At 37.9% G+C, this 14,357-nt stretch overlaps 1 protein-coding gene across 1 annotated transcript; it reads right to left on the bottom strand.

Moving 5' to 3' along the window:
* Positions 1-3,220: 3,220 nt before the first annotated feature.
* On the bottom strand, positions 3,221-14,018 carry LOC139739002 (proton-coupled folate transporter-like). Its single transcript, XM_071649619.1, has 6 exons — positions 13,766-14,018; positions 11,672-12,424; positions 7,514-7,648; positions 6,970-7,053; positions 6,003-6,162; positions 3,221-3,366 (listed from the first exon to the last, which is right to left on the bottom strand). The coding sequence occupies exons 1-6, from the start codon at positions 13,974-13,976 to the stop codon at positions 3,270-3,272; spliced, it is 1,440 nt and encodes a 479-aa protein (XP_071505720.1). The 5' UTR covers positions 13,977-14,018; the 3' UTR covers positions 3,221-3,269.
* Positions 14,019-14,357: the final 339 nt, after the last annotated feature.

Raw genomic sequence — 14,357 nt, 5'->3', positions numbered from 1 at the left:
GTATGATGAGTATTCAGCAAAGAGAATATACACATATGAGTTGTTTCCTTGTTTTCGTTATACATTATTGTATTTGTTCGGTTATAACGAAATTTCGTTATAACGAAATTTCGTTATAACGGGAGTGCACTGTATTCGAGAATTCCCGTACCGAATTGTGTAGGCCTACACCTTTATTCGCTGATTTCTACTAGTACACGCACTACCAAAGAATTTCGACTGGAGTTGACCGATCCCGATGAGCATACGCTTCGATGCACAATATTCGCTGACCGGTGCTATTTGTGATTTTCAAATGTACCCCGGTGGGTAGCGAATGAATCAGGCCACTCATGAATCTCCACCCTACCTGGTCTTTAGTGAGTACAACGAAGCTTTACATATGACAAATCATACTGATATCTTCTTATCTCAGCCTGTGTCCATTAAACATCCTCCAACTTCAAACAAGGTCAATGTAATATTTTTTTAAAGTTCAAATAACTGTGTAATATCTTCTGAGCTTTACAAAGGCACATGAAAATAAAAATTGTCTCATCAACGACCAAGTACAAATATATGAACCTGTATACCTCGCAAACCTCAAAATTAGTACCCTGAAACAATTTCCAACTTCAAACAAGTTCAAAGAAATATCTTTTAAAGTTCAAGTATGTGTAATAACTTCTGAGCTTAAAGGTACCAGTACATGAAATTGTATCATCTATGACCAAGAATACCTTGCAACCTCAAAATTAGTACCCTGAAACAGTTTCCAAGTTCAAAATAGCACCATCACACATCTCCTGACTTCAGCAAAATACAATGAAATATTTTCTCACACATCTGTACTATGAAATGTGTCCAACTCTCTTTTTTCCATTTCTATAATGTACATGTACTTGTATTTCTTTTTTTTAAATTAAATTATCATTTCATGTGTACGAGGTATGAGATAAAAGGCTTAATGATGACTGAATCAATCAGGCAAGAGTCTGATAACTTCCAGTGAAAACAACAACAACAACAACAATAACAACAACAACAGCAACGACACAAAACCGGTGGTGGTAACAATAAATTTTCTAAGAGAGATTGACTATAGACCAGGTTCCAATATACGTCACCAAGCCATCATGCCGAGTGGCAAAAACTGCGTACCGGTCCCCCATACACGTGGGTAAGCGTGTAAGCATTACATCACAAGTCCCAGGCTGGTATGCAGTATGCGCGTACTGCGCTCGAGCTATGCAATACACACACGATTTGATTCTGCCCCTAGCAGCCTATGCAAACCATCATTATTTGACGTCACAGAGCCTCAGCTATGTGAAGAGATTGATTCAATGTATTGGCCCTTTCTTAGCCAGGTACATTGGACAATGTGTACAACACTATGGGGTTTTTCTGTACCAATCAGCACTCAAGGCACACAAAGAGTTGCTGTAATCAACACACTTACAATAAGTTAGAAGTAAAATATAAGATACATTTGTTGTCATTTCATACAAAGCTATCACATCTTTCATAAAAGTCATTTGTGCTAAATCTTGTCAAAGTCCAATACTAGCTAATAACTTTTTCAGGCAAACTTGAAAGACGGAAGAACTCTGTAACTTTTTGTATAACATTCAGCCTGACATTTCTAAATAATGCCTCGGGCACCACTTCGTAGCGGAGGCATAAAAATCTATTTCAGAGAAGTAGAGTCCTTACAAATAAAAAAAAAAAATGAGGAGAAAACAATGAAGAACTTGTACAAATGCAGCTATGGCCACTGGTATGCATCTTTCATATCACATTATTCTCCCAACTGGTCTGCAGTTCATAATCATTGCCAATGCGAGATGACAATTTCACATGGTTTTCAGATAATCATAATCTGATAATTACACTCAAACTTTCATGACAATACTTTGAGCCACTTTCAATATGTGGCAAACAGGTGAAATTTCAGCAATTTCCTTTGACCTTTGACGCAATGGCACAAAACTGTCTCAACATAATCACTGTAGTCAACATAATGCATGTACTAATTTTTTATGTAGCAACTTTAATTACACCGATAAAGTGTATAAATTCAATCATTTCCACCGTATGGAGAAAGAGTGTACTTTCAGCATAAAAGTGTCATTTTCACCTGACCTTTGGCCCTTGATCTTTGACACCATAATAAAATAGAAATTTTAGCCTTTTCATTGACCTCTGACCTCATGACCCAATTTACCCCAGAGAATCTTCTCTGGTAGTATAGGTATACACTAAGTTTCATGAAAATGCCTAAAGACGTTGCATAGATATGGGGAGAGTAGTAGAACGTAAAGAATTTGACTTTGACACTTGATTTTTGAGCTTGTGCACCCAGACAATGATACGCATAAGTCCATCCACTAAGACATAAAAAGCCAAGTTTTGTTAAAGTACCTCACATGGTTCTTAAGTTATGCCATTCACAAACTGGGGATGCAATAATTATGCAATATAGTGCACTCCCGTTACAACGAACAGGGTTATAACAGAATTCTGGTTACAACGAAGTAAAAATTCAGGTCGCAACATTATCAGCCCTATGTATTTTTTATTGCCTATTTGTTTGGTCAAAACGAAATTTCAATATAATGAAAGAAAACTGGCTGTCCCGAAGACCTAGGTATAACTGGAGTCCAATGTATGTGCTACAGGACATGATGGTGAACACAAACTCCTGTGTGTACAGTTATCTAGCAGCATACATGCGTAAGAAAAAAAGAAAAAAAAAACAAAAAACATAAACGTGATTATTGAACCTTGTCTGAAAGATATTACATCAATCATGATATGCATGTACCATGTATCTAAAACATGAAGCATTACACATGGGTGAATTTGCCAACAGGTAAAAAATAACCAAATAGATAACAAGAAATGGAAAACTGAGCACACATGAATTCCACACCTAACCAAGGATATGGGATTTCAACAACATCTACAGCCTGATATAAAATGAAAGCACCTGTGCAGTGTAAGTGCAACGACGCTTAGAACGAACACTTCTTTTCACCTGTCGAAAGACGACTCCTCCACAGTAAAAACACCAGAACTTGCTTGTTCAAACTGCAGTCACTATCAAAGCAGAGTCATGTGTGTGCTTTAAGCTTCCAGATTTTATTGCATACTATGATGGTGTGTTCTTTTAAACCCCCCCCCAAAAAAAAAAACCCAACAACAACAACAACAAAAATGACAGTAACAATGTGCTGAAAGTTGAACCTCTGTCTCTGGCGAAGTTGGCAGCTTCTTCGATCTGTATGTCATTCTTTGAGCATCGGTTCTTCGTCGTCCCTAGCAACGTCATACTGTACTTGAAGTTCCCTCCTCTCGAATGGGTGGCTGCAAATCTGCAGAATGCTGATGAGATGAGACAGGGAGACAACCAAAGAAGAAAAGTTAGAACAATATGGGGATTTAGGGAGAAAGAACAAAAAATAAGATTTACCATTCTTGATTTTCTTGTGGAAAAACAATATCAACTGGAATCATTCACTCAATTGAGTAGGCTTATTGAGATTACAGTTGAACCTCTCGTATCCGGACAAGTCGGGACCGGGGCTCATCCATATAAGGGATTTGGCCGGATACGGGAGACTCAATGCTTTATATACATGTACATAATATACATACACATGTACAGTAGCCCATTGTAGTACCACATGTAGTAATATGTATACTGCAACCTTTTCATTGTAACACTCAGTAACAGACCCCAAAATAGACGTTCGTGTTTGCAAGAATGAAATCATTTTCTTTTATAAATTCTTGGGATTATTTACCTAAATAACTATTAAGAAATGTATGAAGTATATGTAATTCATAGTGTTTGTGTAGGAGTTCTCAGGGAGTTCGGAATCCCCTTTCCTCCCGTAATTATTAAGAAAAAAATCACGGTGAGATTGCGTCCGTATAATAGAGAGATCCAGATAAAGGGAGGCTGGATAAGAGAGGTTCAACTGTACTTTAGTATAATCATTTAGTAATTCATTTTACATGCAAAATGTATCTAATGCCTTTTCCAGCTCATAATGATAGAGTTTCACCACAATGACGGCCATAGAACGAATGGTGCTGAACAGTAGAGGGCAGTATATTCTTAATGTTCTGGGCAAGGATTAGGCTAGCCTTCTTCATAGTCCTTTTTTGTTAACTCTTAACGTGCCATGGTCGCCGAACGGCGACCTTAGTCCTGACGTGCCATGGTCGCCGATCGGCGACTAAGAAGAGCGAGAACAGCATTGATCATTTAAGTTCTTGTGGTACCGTAATGTGTTACACCAAGCAACTGCCAATGATATGAACTGGTAGCTGATTAGCATAGCCATCGTTTCCACTAAAAATATGAGCATGCTTACATTGGAAAATTTTGAGTAAATACACGATTTTTCAGCTAGACGTATTTTTTTCACATCAGGAAAATCTGCAGGGGGCGCACCCTCTGCGAGATGTGTATGGATCAAAAAATCTCATAGGTAAACCACGCGTGTGTATGCTGACTCTGCGTGTATTGTCCATGCGGTTCCACTCGCATTGTTCCGCTTGGACGCTGTCCTGCGGGAAGCTGCTTTGATTTTGTCCCTCAAAGAAGGTCAGTTTTCGTTCGTCGGTCAAGTCTTTCATCCTTTTGTTTTGGTGAACGTCACTAATCGTCCCCACGCTAGCTAGCATAGGAATTGCGCGCGGATAAAGGCCTGCCGATTTCAATAGAGTACGCCTGTGCACGGTCCGCTTAGACAAAAGGAGGATTAGCAGGTTCTTCCTTCTCAGGTGGACAAAAGACACTATTCCAGGGCCCGGGACAATTACTTTAGTTTCAAATACAGGATCTGGGACTAAAGGACTCAGATTTGGGAATGAATTACTGAGGCAGAAAGAGAAATTGCTATGACAAAATAAACTGCTAGTATCTTTGGAATCATACAATTCTAGAAGGCAATTTTGTTATCATTTGAAAGAGGAGATGTTGCTCTAAAACTTTCTCACAGAGTCAAGGGAGCGTTCCATTGAAGAAAAAACACGACTGACTCTTTTTTTCCATACTACACAAAAATTTCTAATAATTTTTTTGATATATCAAATATTTCTGCAATATTTCAGATTCAGATAGATATTGTGGCAAACTGACAGCATGACACGAAAGAGCAAACATTTCTTGATATATGTTGTGTAAAACTCAATTTAAAACAGTCAATAGTTTCAGAAATATGGCGGTTTTAAATTTCATTGTCAGTCCAGTTTCAAAACGTTCTGGTGTTAGGTAAAAACCTCTGGCACGTTAGGGGTTTTGGGCCTGGCACATTAAGAGTTAACACATACAGTCTTGATCACAAAAAGAAGGAATGACTTCATTTGTTGGTTTCTTTTTCTTAAGGGGAGTGGGCAAGAACAGATGCTTGATGAATGACAGTATTTGTAAATGATATTTAAGGAAAAATCACATGGATTAGCTGGATTACAATCATGATCAATATTTATTCATTTGATAGTTCTATCACTTTTCATCTAGTCTCCAAAACACTGAAAGAAACAGGTCTGCAAAAAACAACAGATAAAAAAAAGAACAAAATAGAAAAAAACAATCAAACAAACCAAAAGGAAAATGAGGCAAAAAAAAATCTACCCCCCCCCCCCCAAAAAAAAAAAAAAATAACAAAACAATATATTCTCGATAAAAATGCAGATCGGGCTGGAAAATAAGCAAAAGTGTCTATGTTCAAAAGAAAAAAAAATGAAGCCCCATTTCAACCAAAACTATTAAAATCTGATGTCTGTAAGCATTCTGAATAACACAACATATTTTTCACTTGAAAAACATTTTCCCAGATTCAATGAAGTCAAAAATCATTCTAAACAGTCTCAAAACATCCCAATTTGGAAAGCTCTGCTGCATGCCCGACCAATGCAACTCAGATTTTCTATTTTGTATTCCTATCAGCAAATGCCTTGACAGTGGAACGGTTTCAGCGAAAGCTATACAACATTGAGAGTCTTACAAGGTTATGGTGATCGGGACAATGTAGATGGCTGCTGCTAAGTAGAACGTGAGTTGTGGTATGCCGATGAGTGTAGTTTTGGCGTAGACAGCATTCAGCAGTAGCGGCGAGATAACCTTGCCTACTGAGGTCACGATCGAGAGGAGTGCGAAGGCGGCCCCTGAAATATATCGAAACAAAAAATAACCAAACAAAACAAAGACAGAAATGAAATACCGTACAAGTGAGTACCGTACAAGGGCGGTGGGTTGGTTCAGTCTGTAGCGCGTCTGCCTCCGACCGAAGCAACCCAATTTCGATACCTGAGTCTGGACTGAGCAATGTTGTGCGTAATAATACCATCCCCTCTATCAAGAGGCAAAACACTCTGTCCCTCGGATAGGACATAAAATGGATGTTCCATGTGTCAGAGGAGCACAACTCATGCACGTAAAAGATCCCACTTCATTCATTAATCGCAAAGAGCAGGGTATTTAACCCGGTGAAGTGGTCCCACCTCACATCCAACTGGACCCCATGGAAGACCAGCTTAACGTAGCTGAATACAGGCTATCCACCCATCTTCTCAGATGGAAAATGAGCAAACAAACAAGTGGATATTTTTGTCCTTTGCTGAGCAAGATCAATTTTTAATATTATAAATTCTGTACAATCAAGACTTTACATAGTGGTACATACCACAAGCAAAAGTATTCCCTTGCTTTTATTTTTGTGCTAGTTTCTGGTTGTGCAAAATGTGCAATTTTTTTCCCTCCATTATAACATACATTGTATACTATTAGAATTGCCAGTCCAAGAAGAACTGTTTTAAAAGGTATTAATTATTTGTTTATACCATTTTTATTTTTTGAAGGAAGGGGGCTTGGTTCAAGTATTTAGCATCATAATTACATTTGTATATCATTTATGATTATTATGGAAAAATAAATCAAAACAAATAAAATGATAACGATAAAAGAATTATCACCTTGCTCCTGACTGCTCACAAGCTTGGAGAGAAAGTCTTCAGATATAGCATCGGGAACAGTTCTCAGAAAACCCACGCCGACAGCTGATGAAAGAGCCATATCACAATAAAAGGCATAATTTACCTTTTGGAGATGAAACAAAAACCCAGCTTCAGTGCTTCAAAATAGTTGTAAAATGTGAGTACGAGATAGAAACAACTACAGTAAAAATTTGAATCTGTATAATTAATGTTAAGTATTTTTGAATAGACAAAATGTGAACAAAAGTTATACCGGTAATAAAAATGTTTCTCGACTAAACCGTTCACAGTTACGGTTTATTGAGAAAATAGTGATATCTCCTTTAGACTTTATTGCAAAATTTCTACATGGTAGGATGTTTCTGACACAACTGACCTACACATATGCATCACATGTGATATCTCGAACATTTTTAAATCACTGCTCCCAAAGGTAAACAGTATCTTTAAATAAATAAAACAAACTTAAGAAATGCATAGATTCATAGAAGAGACAAAAAGTATTTTTTCATTTGATGCTCACCCCCATAAACTAGGACATTATTAGTCCTTGCCAGAGCAGTGGTTATCAGTAAGCCAATACCAGACAGGAATCCAAGCTGCAGGATCCAGTAACCAGAGAGACAGCACAGCAATGGCTTGATGAGGACCACCGCAACTGAAGTATATTGAAAAAAAAAGACATATAAGTACCTGGTATATATCATATGTTTAGCATGCAAACCTAGTATTGTGAGATCAAAAACAATGTAATACTTGAAACAACAAAGTCTTTTCTCAAGCCAAAAATGGAAGCATGCTTTTTGGCCTGATTTCATTTTGATTGATGACGAGGTAATGAATGAATGGTACACATAAAAATCAAGCAATTTCTCTCTTTTGCCATACTTTGTTGTTGTTTTTGTTACTCATACACATGACTGAACAACTTTCCCAACCTCAAGAATCTGTTTATAATATCAGTTTCACTGAACACTATGTAATATGCATGCTTTGGATGATAATCAGTCAATAATCATTAACAATAAGGTTCCATGACATTTGCTCCTGCGACAATTGCTCCTGGGACAATTGCTCCCATGAAATATCTGCACGCTAAGCTCAACATAAAACCTACTCAAACTCCTAACCCTCACCCTAATCCTAATCCTCACATCAAAATAAACCTGAAACCCTATCACAACCCTAACGCTAACCCTAAGTCCTTAGAGAAAATAAGACTGGAGAAATTGTCGCAGGAGCAAATGTCGTGTCACCAACAATAATTTATCCTCAACTTCAATGAAAGGAAAATTCAGGGCTAATTTGGCACTTCGAAAGGACAATACAACTACAATGCCATCGTAGTTATGGCCAAGTGTTGGTTTCAGAACAAAACTACAGTTGCGTGCAGCAGCGGTAAGTGGGGATAAAGAGCTCTCTAATTTCTCCACACAAGACTACAAAAAATGTATTCTGTCATACTGAATGGTTTCGGTCTCCACACCAAGGAGATTTATAGCAATGAGGAGGGTATTCAAGAACATCCCATAATAATAACTCTCCTCCTAATGATATACATGTATATAAAATGATAAGTCAAAATTGTATTGCACTATATTCCTCTGATTGGCAAAAGCTTCTTATATCATGATAATCATAAATAATAGATTTTTTTTTTTTTTTTTTTTGGGGGGGGGGGGGGTGGTGGTGGTAGCAGAAGTTGACCTATACTCCAGGGGTTTAAAAGAGAGGAGTTGGTGTGGTCCATTACTGATGTATAGCAAATATTGACACGAGTGGAAAGGATTAGGAGGATGTGGTATGGAAAAGATTTTAAAAAAAAGAGGTACAGTTGTATACTGATGATACCATGGCTGTCTCTAGGTAGGGCCGGAGTAAGACTACATGTAGTATAGCTTGAGAATGAGGAACTTAACCCTAACAAGGCCGGGTATTTAGGTAGGATGATAGAGCCGGGGGGGGGGGGGGGGGGGGGGGTTTGTGGGGCTCCCAGGCCCCCCTCCAGATCTTGGCCGTCAACAGCAAGATCGCGAAGAAATAGGCACACACATTGCCTATTATGTAATCTAAAGTACCATGAAGTTAATTTATTACAAAATTATTATTTATGCTAAATTATGGTAATTTATGCATAATGATGCATGAAATCAGAAAATTTGGTATAAACCACTAAATAAAGCTCAAAACAGGCACATTTCATGCATACACCAAGTGTAAAATAAAATTAATAATCCTGCTGGCATTGCATAAACATGAGGGAAATAGTAAAATTTTGAAGTGTTGCCCTTGACCTTTGACCCCTGACCTTTGACCCTATGAACCCTATATTCTCTAGATAATCACTGCCAGTCAGTACATGTATATATCATTCTATGTTCCATGAAGATACCTCGAACAATTTCCAAGGTACAGAGAAAAAAGGTGAAGTTTTAATATTTTTACTTGACCTTTTGACCTTTGACCTTTGACCTCATGACCCAAATTTTCACCAGAGAATCTTAATCGGGTAATACATGTATACACTAAGTTTAAAGAAAATATCTTCAGGCATTGAATAGATATGATGGAAATAGTGAAATTTTATGTATTTGACCTTGACCTTTTGACCTTTGACCTTGAGCATGTGCACCCAAAAGTTGATAGGCACAACTTCATCCCCCAATACACATTCATGCCAAGTTTCATTAGGATACCCCAAAAGGTTTTGAGAGTTACCCTGTCCACAAAATTCATTACAGACGGACGGACGGACAGAAGGACGGACGGAAGGACGGACGGACGGACAACCCGAAAACATAATGCCTACGGCACCACTTCGTGGCGGAGGCATAAAAATAATTGTGCCATCAAAAAAAATTTCTTAAATGTTTTATTGTTTTTTGAATTTCTTATGTATTTCTTTGTTTTTTCGACTTTATGTTTTTCAATGTTTTTTCTAAGAAATTTGTCCACGACACTGTTCTGAACAAGAAAATATGTTATTAATGGATTTTAATCGATAAAACCCCAAAATAAGCATGCTTTTATGAAATTTGCCTACAAGCACAGTTTGCACGAAACTGTACACAAATTCACATTTTTGAGCATTTTTTGATCTGACATGCACATACAAATTTATGTGCAACTTCGGAACCGCACGCCCGGACATCGCAAAGTTGGTGTCAAATGATGCGGGAGACTTGAAAGAAAAAAGTCATGAAATGTCGCGGCGATAGCTTTTTGCGATAGCCATACATTGTGCGAAACGTCTAGGGGGGCCTCAGAGGCCCTCCCCCCCCCCCCCCCCCCCCCCCCCCCCCTTTGTCTGCTTTTGAGTGTCAATTGTCACAAAAATGCAGGTTTTGTTTTCTTTTGTTTTGTTTTATTTCTTGAACTGCAAGAGAGAATGTCTGTCTCTTTCTTGTTAACCTGTTGAAGAGTAGTTGAGTACATTCTTGTGATGGGGTAGATGGGAAATGCGTGTTCATATATAGAAAAATCAGTCCGTCTTCAATGGGTTAACTTTCCTTTGACAAGTACTGACATGACCTCAATTTTGAACAAATTCACATAGAAACTTGCCTTCCTTGCAATGGTGATTAAAAAGAATAAACTCACATCATAAATCTCTTAAAGCAAATACAATGTACACTGTATTGTTTATTGCATTGGTCTCCAAGGGTTTATTACATGCAAGTCTTACAATATGAGAGACTTTTTGCTCCTAAGACACACTTATGATGGAGAGACTTCATGAAATGCATTTTATTTCTCTTTGAAAGTCTCTCATACACAATGTAGGCCTACATGTAGCTTTATATATGTGACCCTGCACCTCAAAACAAACAAAAAGTCGTCAGACATGAATTTTTAGTTAAGACCATATTCTGAAAGAGCAGACTTTAAGCTTTAAAATGATGTATAATTCAAATCAAATGGACTCTCCTAACCTATCTAAATATTGGAAAGAAAGCACAAACTCAGGAAAAGTGTGAACTGAGAAAAGAGGCTCTGAAGTACAGTGTCTATTCAAGCGCTTAATCTTTACCAAACCGAGCTGGCTGTGGGATGAATGGGACAAAAAACAGGAAGTAAACCACCAGAGTAACAACAATGAAGGGATTATTAGATTAAACTGAAATTAAGCATGCCTCATTAACACAGTCTGTCCATAATTAATGCCAACTTTCAAAGAAGTAGCACTATCCTTTCAAAAGTTATTAGAGTTGAAAGTGAAGAGTGTGGCAAGGTTTTCAGAAATGAAAAAGGGATTCTAAAGACACACCTAATCACACTATTCTACCAAAAATGTTCCAGATAAACTGCTAAAAAACACACACTTTCCTGCCCGTTTTATGATACCAAATTTTAGCATAATGTAAAAGAAGACCCGCTCTTTCAGAAAATATGAAAAAGTCAAGTTCGGATAGGTTGACCCATTTCACTTATTTTCAGTCCTCGCACAAAATCAGTGTGTGCGACTTTATGTTCGTTTTGAGGTGCACGGTCACATATATAATTGACTTTGGCCATTCTGAGACTAAAACACTTTTATGTAATGACTTCATAAAACAGACCAAAGGCTGATCAGGAAGTGAGTGAGCTTTTTGAGGCTGGGCTACTGAGAAAGATAACCTCTCTCAATATCTTTTTTTATTTTTTTGGTTTTTGTTGTTGTTGTAGTAAAACAGAGACTTACCAGCAGCAGGAAAGGAATTGACGATGACATTGTAGATTCCGACCAGTGTAGGGGACCAGCAGTAAGGTGGCCCCAGCCCGTAGATCGTGATAACTGCATACACCGCTTCGTTGATGAGCGAGTACAACATGAATATCGCCATGATCATGCCGATGCGTAAATTGCGCCTTTGGTGTGAGACCGACATGAGCCTTACAAAGCTAGCAAAGAGCGCCCTCATTGTTTCTTTCGCCCTGAAGTTCGTGCGGATTTGTACAGTTTCCATCAAAAGACCTGGAATGGCAAGATACACTAAATTGAGAACGGCACAGAGGGTACCACATCCAAAGGCTATGACATAATTTCCAGTGTTCTGGAGTATGACGTCGACTAGAATTTGGCTCAACCCAAATCCGAAGTATACAACACAGCTGACAATCACATACTTGGTTGTGCGCGCTTTCCCAGTGCTCGAGTCGCCTACGTACGCAAATGAGACATTTATGGTGACAATTGAGTCCCCGCTAATTCCCAGAATGCATTCTGCAGCCACGGCAACAGGTAGAGGTAGAGACAGCCATGCCACCAGGAGGAAAATGGCGGAAGCGAGAACGTGACCCACAGCATTGATGATCAGGACAGGCTTCCTACCGACGAAGTCTGAGGCAGCGATGAGGATTGTCCCCGTAAATATAGGAATGAAGACCGACGTCGACTTCATGTACATAACCCAGATGGCAGTCTCCGCCTCAATCCGCTGGCCAGTAGCATCCTCTGTGATTTAATTGTTGGAATATGATTCAATCAATCAATTCAGCACACCAAGATATGGGATGGCCATGTTAGAAGTTTGTTGATTCTAATTATCAGGGGCTGGTACTGTATTATGTGCTGTTTGAATGTGTTATTTTCATTATAATTGTTATAATCATCATTATCATTAGTGTCATTGTTACTCTTTCAGGAACATTATCAATGTTTAAAACAAATTGACTCTACAGAAAAATTCAAATCTCTGTTAAAGACTTATTTGTTCATTGAATAGTCCCATGCCTGACTATTCTGAAACTGTAGGGCCTACCTTCTTCCTATCTTTTTCTCTTTTTCCTCAATGCTTTGAGTCATTTTAATGTGATAAAAGCTTTATAAATATTGTGAATTATTCTTATTTTCATCATCATCAATGGTATGATTACCATCATAAGTTATGATCTAGACTTCACTTATAAACATAAAGTGAAATTATTTCATGGAAATCCATCAGCAGCAGACTTTGTTCTTAAACCAGACATCATTTTTATTTTTTGTTTATTTTTTGCAAGAGTAGAATCATTACTGTAAAAGTTGTAAATCTCACATACCGATGTTTTTGCAATGGTTTGACATTGAGGCTATCATAGTGCACTTATGCCTGTCGATCAATATTAGGAGGTGATATTTTCATATTACTAAATTTACCACCCAACAGTAAGTTGTTAAATTTGTGAAAAAAAAACTCCTGTGAAAAAACAACTTTTACAGTTTTTCTTTTTACATGTGAATTTGCTTTCTAAGTAAACAATGAATTACAATTTGAAAATATTTTCAAAAAATTTTGATGTTCTCTCATACATGTAAATGACTCCTGAAAAAAAAAAGACAGGGTAAATCATAGACATAGCAAAAAAGTTGGATATTTCATCTATGAGTCAAGCATCAATATCTGGAGACGCAATTATTTAAAGTCAAATGCATGCTCAATTTGAATAGCAAAATATGATTTTTATGAATTGTGGACCAATTTCAGGGTCCCATTTTGCACAAGTGTACACAAAATAGAATTTATTTTCCAACAACTTTGCAATTTTATTGTCAGCTGTTTAAGAACAAGCAATTAACTGTGATCACTTACTGTATGGCTCACCATTAAAAATTCCTGGTGTCATTATTTTGCGCCACATAAAATTGAGGATTTGGAGCAGTTTGTGGCCAAAAACTCATGGTGCATAACCTGGTGAAGTGGTCCACCTCACATCCCATTGGACCCCATTGAAGACTAGTGCAGCTGAATAATGGGCATATCCAGCCATCTTCTCAGATAGAAGATGATATGAACAAACAAACAGACAAACTTACCGGAAGTGTTCCCTAATGAGCAATTTCCCTCGTCCGGCGGGATGTAGTGGGAGGCCTCTGCCAGTCGATCCTTAACGTACTGGGTCCGGAGGTTGACCAGGACACCCTGGACTGCGAGAATAAGGAAGATGCTGGGTTCCACAGACACTGTCCTTGTCCGGGGTAAAGACGTCGTCTCCTCCCCTTCGCCATCTTGAATGTCGTGGGTCATGGCCTGGTGCCACTTAGAATCTCTGCTTGAGGTCCCCTCTTGCAACCTGCTGGTGCAATATAGGTGAGAATTACATCAAACGAGTGAGTGGCTATAATTTTGACCAAAGAGCAGTCTTTATTCTATCAGGTTCCTGAATAATGATAATAATAATAATAATAACAATAACAATAACAGCAATGTTAATAATAATATTGATACTACTATACAATTAATAACAATAATCATAATAATAATGATAAACAATAATATATGACTTATAATGCAACAAATTGACTCTGTTGGGTGCTCAAGGCACATACTTCATATAGAAAAAAAAACCTCAGAGACATTCAATTTGAAAATGGAGCATAAAAGGCTGCTGAAAACTGAGCACTTTAA

The sequence above is a fragment of the Diadema antillarum genome, unplaced genomic scaffold, assembly GCF_040938485.1.
Source record: "Diadema antillarum isolate AM-2024a unplaced genomic scaffold, OU_Dant_1.0 seq00000778_RagTag, whole genome shotgun sequence".
In the NCBI taxonomy this organism is placed as follows: domain Eukaryota; kingdom Metazoa; phylum Echinodermata; class Echinoidea; order Diadematoida; family Diadematidae; genus Diadema; species Diadema antillarum.
Note: the sequence above shows the minus strand (reverse complement) of the source record. Positions and strands in the feature narration are given on the sequence as shown.